The 13,249-nt window shown below is 38.2% G+C and overlaps 1 protein-coding gene across 1 annotated transcript in view; it reads right to left on the bottom strand.

The window, feature by feature from the left end:
• The window catches only part of LOC122084980 (glycerophosphocholine acyltransferase 1-like), a 10,053-nt gene extending 8,372 nt beyond the window's left edge, over positions 1 to 1,681 (bottom strand). Inside the window, exons 1-4 of the mRNA XM_042653393.1 lie at positions 1,445 to 1,681; positions 1,214 to 1,333; positions 992 to 1,049; positions 790 to 890 (exon numbers count right to left, since the gene is read on the bottom strand). Coding sequence (XP_042509327.1) covers positions 790 to 890; positions 992 to 1,049; positions 1,214 to 1,333; positions 1,445 to 1,522 — 357 coding nt within the window. The 5' untranslated portion in view covers positions 1,523 to 1,681. The remainder of the gene's footprint in view (positions 1 to 789; positions 891 to 991; positions 1,050 to 1,213; positions 1,334 to 1,444) is intronic.
• Between the last annotated feature and the right edge of the window lie 11,568 nt (positions 1,682 to 13,249).

The raw sequence follows: 13,249 nt of genomic DNA, 5'->3' as shown, positions 1-13,249 counted from the left end.
AGAGCATTGTGAGGGTAAGAACGATCACTGGGAGCAGATAGTAGTTTGAAGATCAGCAATGCCTGTGTAGTAAGTATGAAGACATAGAACATCGCAATCTGTCTTTAGAAAAGAAAAGAGGATGTAGAGGGACAAAGTTTAGGAGATAACTCTGACCTTTGGTCCAAGCTTTTTCACTCATGATCATACTAAGAAAAGCAATATACTCTAATTTGAGTGGAGAAGAGTATTATGCAAACGTGAGAATGGAAGTTCACTTTTGAGTTTTTGTCCTGCAATGTGGCATTCCTACACAACACTCAAAAGTGCACAAGGGCCTAGGTTCATAACACTTGACTGAGGATATACACATAAAAGACTTGGTAGCCATGAAACCAAAAATCAGATTAAAGGCGCCGATGTAATGTGATGAGCTGTATAACTTTCGAAAGCCAGATTTCACTAATATGAAAATTAAACACAGTGAAGATAAATTTCCAATGCTGTTATGATTCATTAACTTTGTTATGTATATTATTCTTCGGCAGATCCAGTTTCTTTTGTTCGTATCCAACCTGAAGATTGTATGAACACACCATAGATGCGCTGTTTCATTTTGAAGGTATCTAATCAAGATAAAAAAAAAAATACAATAAAGACACCATCGACTAGAAACAAGTATTTCCTAGTGTATACCAACAATATCACCAAATACATAAACAGATTGTGTAGTTAACTAATGTTCTATCTGTAGTCAAACCGACAAACATTTGAAAAACACACAAATGCTTGCAATATCTAAGCACTCACCAGAAGGTAATAATGCCATTTCTTGTACCGATAGTATATCCAACGTAGAGGAACGAAGATTACATAAAACAAACAGTATATGTATGGAATATCTTGCGGTCCTGAAATTGGGAATTTCAAGTAGTAAATAAGGACAAAGAAATTCCTTCTGGCTAACTGTTCGATTAATTAGAGGCTAAATCTGACTATATACTCTACTCACTCGATCCCAGCAAGAAGCAGAAGGCACCGAAGCCCATAACCCCCATAAGGTGGGTCACCTAGGCATCAGAAAAGGGAAAAGAAATCACATATACTTAAAAATCCAATAAAAGAAAAGAAAAAGTTTAGACAAACCGATCAAAAGCATGAAGAGAACAACAGAAAAACAAACAAACCAGTTGATAAAGAAATAAGTGCAATGAAATCTGCTATAGAGGCATACTTTGGTGATAAATCTTTCATGTTCTTCCGCTTGCTTAGCTATTTTGATCGCTTGTTTCGACAAGATCTCCTTGGTCTGAACAGCTTGTTTAGATAACATCTCCCTTGTCTGCGCAACTTTCTATAATCCAAACAAATCACCAAATCAAAAAATCAGAACGAGAAAAAACAAAATGAAGAAGTGGCCAGGTCTATGGAGATCTGAAAAATCACGAGTAAAGAAACTCCCCACCTTAGTACGGTCGATTAACTTCTGATTCATCGTTGCAGATGGATCTCGCTCGTCGAGAGGGTCTTCGTGGTTCGACATTGTCTCCACTTTTGCCTCTATTGATTCTCCTGTACTTGTTCGTATCTTGATTTTCGATTCTGCGAGGGACAGAGAAAGGGGAGAGGGAGCAGAAGCTGCGGGAAGCTCATGTGCTTCAAATATCTTAAGTCTCAACGATCAACGAAACGGGGACGTATTAACCAAAGGTCTCTCTCTGTTTAACCGTTACACGTATATATATAAATATATATAGACATACATGGCAGGCGTACTTAGACCATTAAACATGTAGCCTAATGAGGATAATATAACTTAATTACTGTATTTAATCTTCAAATCGAAGCATCATCTCACCTCTAACCCGACAAAAAAACACACCAATGAAATGAGTCACGTGCTAGCAGGTGGCGTGTGTACATGACCGATGCAAGAAGGAAACCCTGTCTCCATTCTCCAAGCAACACTTTGACCGGGTGTATGTTTGACCCGATGGACCCGATGGACCCGAAGCCATCCAAAACCCGTCTACAAATTTCAAAACCCTTTTTTTTTTATTTGACAATAAAATTCATTCAAAGAAAAAAGGAAGGAAATTCAGTCAAAAACAAGTTCTAGCTCCTAGCTGCTAGCTCTATATTATTTTTTTCATTATTATTATTATTATTTTGCTACTTTTATCCTATTGAGCTCTGCTGACCAATGGCCAACCTCTACTAGGCACTAGCAGGGCCAGCAACCATCTATTCCTACATATCCACTCACACACGATTGTATATGAGAGGTCTCTGGGTATCGGCTCATCAAGCTGAAGCTGCCACTATTAAGCTAAGCTAGTATAATCTACTCTATTACGACATTGTTTGGTCAATTTAAAGATTACAAATATCTTAGAAAAATTTTTGAGATTCGTAAAATACAATGAACAGCTTCCATGGTGCCATCATCCTTGATCTATAAGAAAAAATGAAGGTAATATTTTCACAATCAGTTCAGATTGTAACATTTGTGATTCTTAATCATCGTGTTTATTGAACTATATCGAGAACTCCTTTGATTTCCGATATTTGTGGATTTTCTACAAAATTAGAGTCAAGAGGAGGCACAAGTATAGGAGGCGTTGGTCTAAATTATTGTTGCCCAAGTGCCCAACAAGCCTTGAAATTATCTGTCATAAAAGTCCCATCAGTTATATTAATGCATCATGAGCTAGAACCTAGAAGTGAAACCAAGTGGATTAAAACAATGTACAGGTAGATTATTAGGAGATGGTGAAATTGAAGGAGGTGGAGTTCATGGACCCATTTGTTGATATTGTCTAGGATATAAAAAGGGTTGTTACGAGAAATACTTTGCTTAACGCAGAGATTCTAGTCAATCATATGAAATATCATGTTATGACAAAACTGAAATTGAAATTTTCAAAACCTAATGTCACACGTTCGGTAATAGCTTCAAAACCTCAAAAGATGTATCTTTTGAAGGGGTTTCTCTTCCCTGCTAATATGCTGACTCTCAAACGCTACTCATTGTGAGATTGGGAAAGGGATCCACACCCATGGTTGGAAACTTTGCAAGTCCGTGACAATTCCCTTCTCAATATTTGCCACCCTCGCCAAGGGGATCCATACTCATGGTTGGGAGTTTTGCAAGACCAAGATAGCTTCCTTGCTCAATCTTTGTCATCCTCCCTAAGGGGATCAACACCTCCACGTAGAACCCACATTATCGTGCCCTTGAACCCACATCTCCATGCCCCTAGAGTCCTTAACTGACTGTGAAACTACTAATCATAATTTCGGTCTATAGTCTATACCCCCAAAACTTATGCTTATTAGGGGTTTTCCTTCCTCGATCAGCAATTCAAAAGCCGACCCAAATACCCTCAAAAGCTAGCCAATGTGGGATTTTTTTTTTGTGTGGGGGGGGGTGTGGGGGAGAGACTTGCAAGACCATGACAATAGGTATCGTTTTCTGGCTCGTGCACTAAGGTTGGGCCAGATTTAGCCCAGATCAATCGAGGCCTTGGTTTGAGCTTGTCCTAGCTTGGACCACGGATTAAGTGTCATAATAATGACAAAATAAGGGACAAGTCCTAAGCTAGATAGAACCAAACATAGGCAAAGATATCCCAACCAGAGTTGAGTGTTAAGGAAATGGGAGCATGGAGGGATGGGGATTTGGCTCGTCTCCAATTCTTCAACTTCCAATTCCTATCCAATTCCCTCTCTATATAAAACATGTGTACAATAATCAATCCAACAGTTGTGAATCTTTAGGGTTATACAAACCCATTTTAAACCCTCAAATCCTTCTACCCGAATCAAACCCAACCTAACTTTAACCCTCTACCCCATCGACGGAAGGAATCCGGCTCTTCAACACCATCAGAATGAAGACGCCGATAAGGTTGGCGAGATGAGGAGGAAAGTTGAGGTTCTTGACCAGCTTCAAGCGACTTTCTAAATGTTTTCCATCCTTCCGGAGATTGATGAGGATCGATAGGATTCTTTCACTCATTTCCATGTCGCCGACAATGATAAGGAGGTAAGGGATGAGGTCTATTTCCATAATTTGGGTGATGCTTGAACTAAAAATGGAAATTTATACAGAATTCTAAGAGGTAGGGGATGAACGACACTAGCTTTACCAACGGCTTTTTTTTTTTTGGAAAAAACGTAAGAAGAAGCGGGATTTCCATATCAGTGAAACAGAGTAAATGCATTTCAGGCAAACAAAATAAAAACAAATCTTTGAGCTGCAGAAAAAGGGGAAGGGGAAGGAGAAGGCAGGGGGGAGTATAAAGCAGTATCCATTCCATGTAAGATCTTGAAGACAAGCCCCTTCGAAGTTGGTCATCTTCCACGATTAAAATTGAGAATTTTAGCATATTTTCAAAACCATATCAATCCCAAACATGGTGCTCTCAAATCCCATTTTTTAAGCACGAAAACACCAACATAAACCCAACTCCCTCCTTCGAGTACAGTTCCACTAAGAAATACCAAAAAAATGAAATAAACAAATCCTCACCTCCGAGAACCTGGATTCATGATCCGATAAAGAATCCAACCACCGAGTGAATCCCCACCGCCAATCAACTCTCTTAGCCCCAAGCTTTCTACTCGCTCCTCTTCTCTGCATCCTTCTCCTCCTCTTTCAGCATATGGGGTTCGCTTCACTGATGGAACTCTCTCAAAGTAATTCCGATGAAACCCTTTTCTTCATGAAACCCCAGATATGATGTTCTCTGATCGAGAATTGGGTTTTAAGGATTTGGTGTTGCCACTAAGGATGATACAAGCGATCTCTTTCTCCTGCATCGATTCTTCTTCTGCAAGTAGGGTCTGATCGGAATCATCGCCATCGCCATCATCATCGAGGATTGCATTGATATCGAGCCAAAAATCTTCCAATCTTTGGGAAAGGTAAGAGTTTGTGTGGATGTAAGGAGGCCGGAGTTGTAATTTTCCCATTATGGTTTGTTGGAGGAGACTGTCAATGTTGTTGTTATTATTAAAAGAACTCATCCTTCCAAGCTTTTACTTCTCTTTCTTTTGGGTTTCCTGCTAGTGATTGTCGATGAAGATGGCTTCCCTCGATGAAGTCCAAGCGTCAACATGGCAATGGAAAATATGAAGAGGGGGTTTACGGTTTTAAGCATTCCTCTTCGAATTCGTTCTCTTATGCTTCGGCTTCTGAATCGACAATGCAACATTACCGACGACTCCATTTGGATGGGGTGAGGAGTCGGATCCCTCCCGTCCATCCTTTAAAGTCTAAAGGGATGAAAGTTATATTAGTTTTGTAGAAACGCAACCCTAAAACTATGCAGAAGATAATGGAAAAATAAGAACAAGCAATGCACACAGATTTACGAGGTTCGACAAGATTGCCTACGTCCCCGGTGAGATGAGATCATGCTTCACTATCAATGGAGAATAATGTTACAGCACTCGTCCCTCACACCTCTCAGTATTGCTTGCATTACATAGAAAGAAACCCTCGCTACAAGTATATAGCAAAAAAAACCCTAATCCGAAAAGTACACAATTGCCCTCAAATAAAAAATTCGAGCGGGGGACTGTGCCCCCTACATCCCCTGCTATGCAGGGGGCCTTCTGCCCCCTTGCAATCCCCACGACCCATTAACCAGCTAGTGGGATGCCCTCCTGCCTGTCGAGGTGTTGCATCAGTACTCCCTGGATTAAACTCTGAGAGAATATAAGACATCGCACAACAACAATCTCCACCTTGGCTTGAATTATGTCGAGCCTCCTGTAAAGATAACCTGTAGACGTGTTCATCACCCGCACCTATTTGGTGCGTCCCTCATCTTCAACAGTGAGTAATATTAATCAAGACCAAATAAGACTCAAACTTCTTTGTAATAACTGGCTTGATAAACATATCTGCAGGATTGAGATCTATATGAATTTTTCTCAAGTGAATACTGCCCTCTGACACAAGCTCCCTGATCTTGTGAAATCTCACATCAATATGCTTTGTCCTTGCATGAAACACATGATCCTTTCCAAGATGTATGGCACTCTGACTGTCACAATGTAACACTATACCTCCTTGCTCTAACCCAACTCACGAACCAATCCAGCCAACCAGACTCCTTCCTTGGCAGCCTAACTGCTACCATGTACTCTGCCTCTGTAGTGGACAATGTAATTGTAGGCTGAAGCATCGTCGTCCATGATATAGGTCCACCAGCCAATGTAAATACATACCCTGTAGTAGATCTTCTCTTGTTTAAATCATCAACATAGTCGGAATCAACATAACCTGCCAATTTTGTGGAACTTTCCTTGCCATTGAACATAACACCTATATCTTTAGTCTTCCTCAAATATCGGAAGATCCACTTAATTGCATTCCAATGCTCCTTCTCTGGATTACTCATGTATCTGTTAACAACACTGACTGCATGAGATAAATTGGGCCTTCTACAAACCATAGCATACATGAGACTCCCAACTGCGCTAGCATAAGGGACCCGAGACATTTGCTCCACCTTTTCATATGTTGTAGGGCATTCCCTTTAAGATAACTTGAAGTGGCTAGCTAACGGAGTGCTAATCGGCTTAGCCTTTTCCATATTGAAACGCTCTAGTACATTTTCAATGTAACTCTTATGAGTTACCAAAAGTTTATCTGTATTTCTATCTCTAAGGATTTCCATGCCAAGGATCTTCTCAGCATCACCAAGATCCTTCATCTCAAATTTAGCATTCAACAAAGAATTTAAAGAGACATGTTTGTTCTTTACAGCAATGAGCATTTCATTAATATAAAGTATCAACAAAATAATGGAATTATCACTTGACACTTTATAATAAACATAACTATCATACTCACTTCTTAGGTAGCCAATCTTCATCACGTGAGAATCAAAGCATTTGTACCACTGCCTAGGAGATTGCTTAAGACCATAAAGCGACCTCTTTAGCAGACAAACATGATCTTCTTTTCACTGCACCTTGAAACCTTTAGGCCGCTCCATGTAAATCTGTTCCTCCAAGTCACCATGAAGAAATATAGTCTTCACATCAAGCTGTTCAAGCTCTAAATCATACATGGCCACCAAAGCAAGTAGTACCATGATTGAAGTATGTTTCACCACTTGAGAGAATATTTCATTATAGTCTATCCCCTCTTTCAGTGCATTGTCCTTGGCTACAAGTCTGACCTTATACCTTTCACTCTCTTTATCATATGCTGACTCTTTCTTATGAAAGACCCATTTACACCCAATGATTTTTCTTCCTTTGGGTTTTTTCACAATCTCTCAATTCTTGTTTTTCTGTAAATACTCAATTTCTTCCATCATAGCTGTCATCCATTTGTCATATTGTGCATCACTCAAAGCATCATGGTAGAAAGATGGATCACCTGTACCTACAGTGAGAGCACAGGAAACCATGTCCTCAAACCCGTATCTCATAGGTGCTTTGTGAGTACGCTTCCCTTTACCCTTTGCTACAATATAGGGAACTTCTACTGCTTCCTATTGTCCTGATAAGTCACTGGATGACTCATTTTCTCTTATTGTTTTTTACTCACTTAACTCCACCTGCACAGTAGAACCTTATTTATTTTCACTAACTGTTTGTGAATTGCATTTTGACTTCACCATACGAGACTCATCAAACACAACATCCCTGCTAATCACAACTTGATGTGAACTTGGATCTCACAGCTTGAATCCCTTTACGCTTTTCTTAAAATCAATAAAGATGCACTGCTTAGAGTTTGAGTCTAAATTGGAACGTTGCTCACTCTCAACATGTGCTTAGGCTAGACAACCAAATATTTTTATAATAGAATAATCTACTAGTTTTTCTGTTCATACCTCTTTAGAAATTTTACAATCAAACGCCTTTGATGGAGACCTGTTGATGAGGAAATATGTCATATTCACTACTTCTACCCAAAATCTCTTGCTCAATGCTGCATTCAGCCTCATACTCCGAGATATTTATAGAAGTGCTATGTTCATCCTTTCAGCTACACCATTTTATTGTGGTGTCTTTGGAATCGTTAAGTTATATGAAATCCCTTTAATTTTACATAATTCTATAAACGGTTTGTACGTGTACTCCCCTCTATTATTTGTTCTCAAGTATTTAATTTTCTTTCTGTCTTCCTTTCTACCTCAGCCTTTCATTCCTTAAATTTAGTGAACACCTCACTTTTATGCTTCATGACATAGATCCAGACTTTCTTTAAGTAATCATCAACAAAGGTCACGAAGTATTCTGCCCCACCTTTATATTTGTTGTTGAAGGACCCCATACATTGTTATGTACATAATCAAGCACCCTTTTACTCTTATGTTTTGCAGTTTTGAAACTAACCTTGCACTGTTTTCTTAACACACAATACTTATAGAAGTTTAGTTTACAAGTTTTCACTCCCACCCTTCAACAATTTTCTTTTATAAAGCTCCATTTATCCTCTTTCTCCCATATGCCCTAACTGCATATGCCACAGATATGTATCATCTGTATAAAATCCTGCATTTGTAGTCACAGATGCTCCACTTGTAACAGTGCTCGTTTGTATATGTTTTCTGTTAGTTGTCCCTTCATAACAACCATAACACCCTTAGTAACTTTGAGAACTCCACCTTCTGCTATGTACTTGCAGTCATTTGAGTCAAGTACCCCCAAATATACAAAGTTTTTCCTTAATTCTGGTACATGTCTCACATCTGTTAAAGTTCTTGCTATACCATCAAACATCTTAATTTTGATAGTGTCTATCCCAATGGTCTTACATACAGTATCATTCCCTATTATGACAGACCCACCATTACATAGTTGATATGTATCAAACTAATCCTTATGTGGACACGTGTGATATGAACACCCATAATCTAAAATCTAAGAATCAGAAGATTGATTCTTACCTGATGGTATAGAGAGTACATATCCATCATTTCCATCTAAATTGTCAGCCACGCTAGCTTCCTCAGATGCCTTATCTATACTTTCCTTTTTCAAGTTCGCATTCTTCTTTAAGCACTCTCTCTTTAGATGACCTTCCTTCTTGCAATAATAATAAGAGACATTTGTCTTTGTCCCTTTTGATTTCGATTGACTATTCTCAGATTCCTTCTAATTTGATATCCCTCCTTTATGCTTATTTTCACCTACAAAAAGACATTATCTTTGAGATTTCATACTATTGGCCTTCTTCCATGTATCATTAAACATGAGGGCAGCCACAACTTCATCCATCTTAAGGGTCTCCTTCTTGTATAAGAGAGTCGTTACCAGGTGATCATATGATTCTGGGAGCGATGACAACAACAGTAACGCATTGTCTTTATCCTTGATCTTAACCTCCAGGTTTGTAAGTATACTTACGATATGATTGAACATGTTAAGGTGCTGTAATAGATCCGTACTTTCCTCCATTTGTAGATACTATAATTGATTTTTCACAAACAACTTGTTCGTTAAGGACTTCGTCATGTAGATTCTTTCAAGTTTTGCCCATAACTGCGGTGCATATTTGATACCCTTAATATTTTGTAGGGCATCATCAGAAAGATTCAATCGAATAGCACTTGTCGCCTTTTCATCAATCTCCTCCCAATCTTCATCAGTAATTTTTATAGGTTTATTTGACTTCCCCAATAATGTTTTCACTAAACCCTGTTGTGTTAGAAAATCCTTCATTATTTGACGCCAGAGAGTGAAACTGTTCTTCCCATTGAACCGCTCAATATCATGCTTGACATTCGATCCCTTCCCTGCCATCGTGATAGTAAATTCTAAAAAACAGAAACCTAGAGCTCTGATACAATTTTGTAGAAACGTAACCTTAAAACGATGCAGAAGATAATGGAAAAACAAGAACAAATAATGCACACAGATTTATGAGGTTCGGAAAGATTGCCTACGTCCCTGGTGAGATGAGATCATGTTTCACTATCAATTGATAATAGAGTTACAACGCTTGTCCCTCACACCTCTCAGTATTGCTTGCATTACAGAGAAAGAAATCCTTGCTACAAATATATAGCGGGACCATTGTCCTGCCTGTCGAGGTGCTGCACCAGTACTCCATAGATTAAACTCTGACTGAATACAAAACATCGTATACCAACAAGTTCGGGTTTAATCCGGGTAGAGGGATTTGAGGAATTAAAATGGATTGGTATAACTCTCAAGGCTCATCGTTGTTGCAATGGAAATTTAAAGTGAGGGAGGTGAAAATTTCATACTTAAAAAAATATATATATTTGTAAGCATTACCTTACGTGATTGTATAAATTACTTAATTTTTTAATCATATTTAGTAATGATATATTTCACATGTAATCTTTATTTTACATATTATAATAAAAGATATTGGATGCAAATTATAGTGAAATTATATAATCAAATATGAAATGATTTGAACTTAATATTCAAGGCACATGGGTAATGATTACATAAATTTACTTTTTAAGTATGAAAATTTCCCTTATTTTTCCTTTAATTTCCCTTACAACCAAACATAGTCTAAAGATCCACTGTCGTTGGATTGGTTATTGTATACATGTCACGTATAAATAGGGAATTAGATAAAAATTGGAAGATGAATTGGAGACGAGCTGAATCCCTGACTTCCCTTACCCCACTTCGAAATAAGTTTTCAAAAACTGATTTTAAATACGGTACGCAATTAAGATTGTATGCAATTTTTTGATGGATGTGGATCCATCACATTAATCTAATTTCAGCCCACAGCAACCACCTTGGAAGTGGTGGAAAGTAAGTTTGAAGTTAGAAGACGATAAATGTAGGTTAGCAAGTTCATACTCCACCGGATCGATTTTGGTCTTAAATGGGCTTTAAGTGGGATAATGCACCATCAAAGTCTTAATGGGCTTTAATTTTCTTGGATTTTATAAAATTTAATATATATATATATATATATATATAATAATTACTTTATTATATAAAATAAATAAATGATAAAAAATATCAATTTATACCATTTAAATAGTTGGGTTGAGTCAGACTTGTAAATGATCGGGTGACTATCAGGCTTATATTGTGCACTTAGGAATGATTGATTATAGATGGCTCGGACTTGAGCTTGACATCTTTATTAATTGAGCTAATCTTCGCCAAGCTTTAAATGAACGTGCTAGCTGTAATGAGACCATTCAATGTTGCAATTGAGCTCATCAGACAAGACCTACAAAACTGTGGCCGACAAAAAATATGGGCTACGAGGGTTAATTATGGCTAACCCATACTAGCATGGTGTAATCCCACAATCAAGGCCGAGCAGAGTTGCGTTTAACCTAGTAGAGTTGAATATGAGTTACGATATCCCAACCTTACCTTGGTTAACGTGGGCTTGGGTTGAGCAAATGGGACATGAGATTTTTAAAAAATGTAACACAACCCAACTCGGTTGCACCCCTATATAAAACACAAAATGGAAGGCTTAGGCTCTCTTTGGTATGATTTCTATTTGTATTTATCAATTATTTTTTTATAAATTATTTGTGACAATAAATTATGGATCACAAATAGTATTCGTCTAGTTACTATTTATAAAATAGATTATATAATTAGAAAATATGTTTCAATTTTCACCTTTAGTTTTGAGCTTCGAGCGAGAGAGATGATAGGATATGGGGTTTTTTATTGAAAAAATATAAAACATACTGAAGTTACATATTAACCATTGATTTTGAGTACTTCAGCACACGTGCTCATTTAAAGTAGAAAAAATCAACATAAATGATTTGTTGCCACAAATCACAAGTTGCTTGAGAGTAATTTGTGATTTATGATTTGTGATTTATTATAAATAGAAATAATTAAAATAAATACAAATAGAAATCAAACCAAAGAGAGCCTTAAGGTCCATGTGAATTTAGACTAATGTGCATGATTGTGTGAAGAGGTAGAGAGAGCTGAACTTGCATAAGAGGTTGTTTAGGAGCTCCGTAGTGGCCAAACAACGTACCGGTCATCCCTTCCTAGTGAATTTAGCACTCTCTCTCTCTCTCTCTCCACTGCAATGAAATTTTTGTTATGCTTTCAAACCGCTGGATTCTACTTGAATCAATTGCTAGTGACTTAGATCTCTATGCTAGATATATTGCTATAGTGTTTTTTTTTTTATTTTATGGGAGAGGTTACCTGAAAGGTAGTGTGGTACCTACATCAACGTGCCCCACAGTGTGAGATGAGAGTTAGGGGTGGTAAAATGAACGTAGATGTACCGTGGCATCACACCTGCCTCGTTTGGTTGAGTGGGAGGGTTCGAGAATCTTGGAGAGACGCAAAGAGAAGTCGAGTGAGAGGAAAGCGGGGAGAGAAGGGAACAAAGGTGCTACTACGACAACTTCAAGTGTTCTTCATCAAGGTAGAGAGAGGGCAGAGTCAAAGATCTGCTCAGCACGTGGAAGACAATCGATTCTTGCACTACAGTAGCTCAAACCCTCCACTAGGGACTCCCCATGTCAAATCCTAGGACAACTTGGGGTTTGCGTTGTCTTCAGGTTTAGGGTAAGCAAATAGAGAGAGATTTGGGTGCAGAATTGTTAGCAAAATTCCCTACCAAGAGTCCTTTAGAAGGAGGTGTTTTGGGTTTAGGGGAGAACGAGTTCAAGAATAACCTACTCCTTGAGCCATTAAAAGTCGTTTCTCCATTTGATTTGTGAGTGAATCGTTTCTCCAAGCATAGGTTACAGGAATACCGACCCATTATTTTTTATTTTATAATATAAAGACCCCTTGAATTGTTTCTACAAGCAAAGGTACATGAATGTTTTTGTTATTTTTCTTGACACAAAATATATGGGACTATAATCGAATAGCATAAAAAGCTTTCCATTGATTCTTCCAGAGCAGGCCCTTCACCCACACCAACACCTGCTTGGACCCCTCCTCCGTCTGGCTTTTACAAAATGAATTGTGATGCATCCTACAATCAAGTCAATAATTGTGGAGGTTTGGGGTTTATGTTGCGAGATAGCTTGGGTAGGACTCAGATTGCGGTTTCAAACCCCTGTAATGTTGTTTCAATGTTGATTGGTGAGGCATTGGCAATAAGAGAAGGCTTGTTGGCGACTTTAATAGATGGTGCCTCTCATCTTGTGGTAGAAAGTGACAACAACGAGGTCACTTCATGCCTACAGGATTTTTCAAAATTGTCGAAGGTTCGGCCAGTCATAGATGATATTAAGAATATTGCCTCTTATTTTGATGTTTGTCAATTTTCATGTATTTCAAGGGCTGCAAA

The sequence above is a fragment of the Macadamia integrifolia genome, chromosome 7 (assembly GCF_013358625.1).
Source record: "Macadamia integrifolia cultivar HAES 741 chromosome 7, SCU_Mint_v3, whole genome shotgun sequence".
Classification (NCBI taxonomy): domain Eukaryota; kingdom Viridiplantae; phylum Streptophyta; class Magnoliopsida; order Proteales; family Proteaceae; genus Macadamia; species Macadamia integrifolia.
The sequence above is the reverse complement of the archived record's forward strand: the minus strand, read 5'-3'. Positions and strand labels throughout refer to the sequence as shown.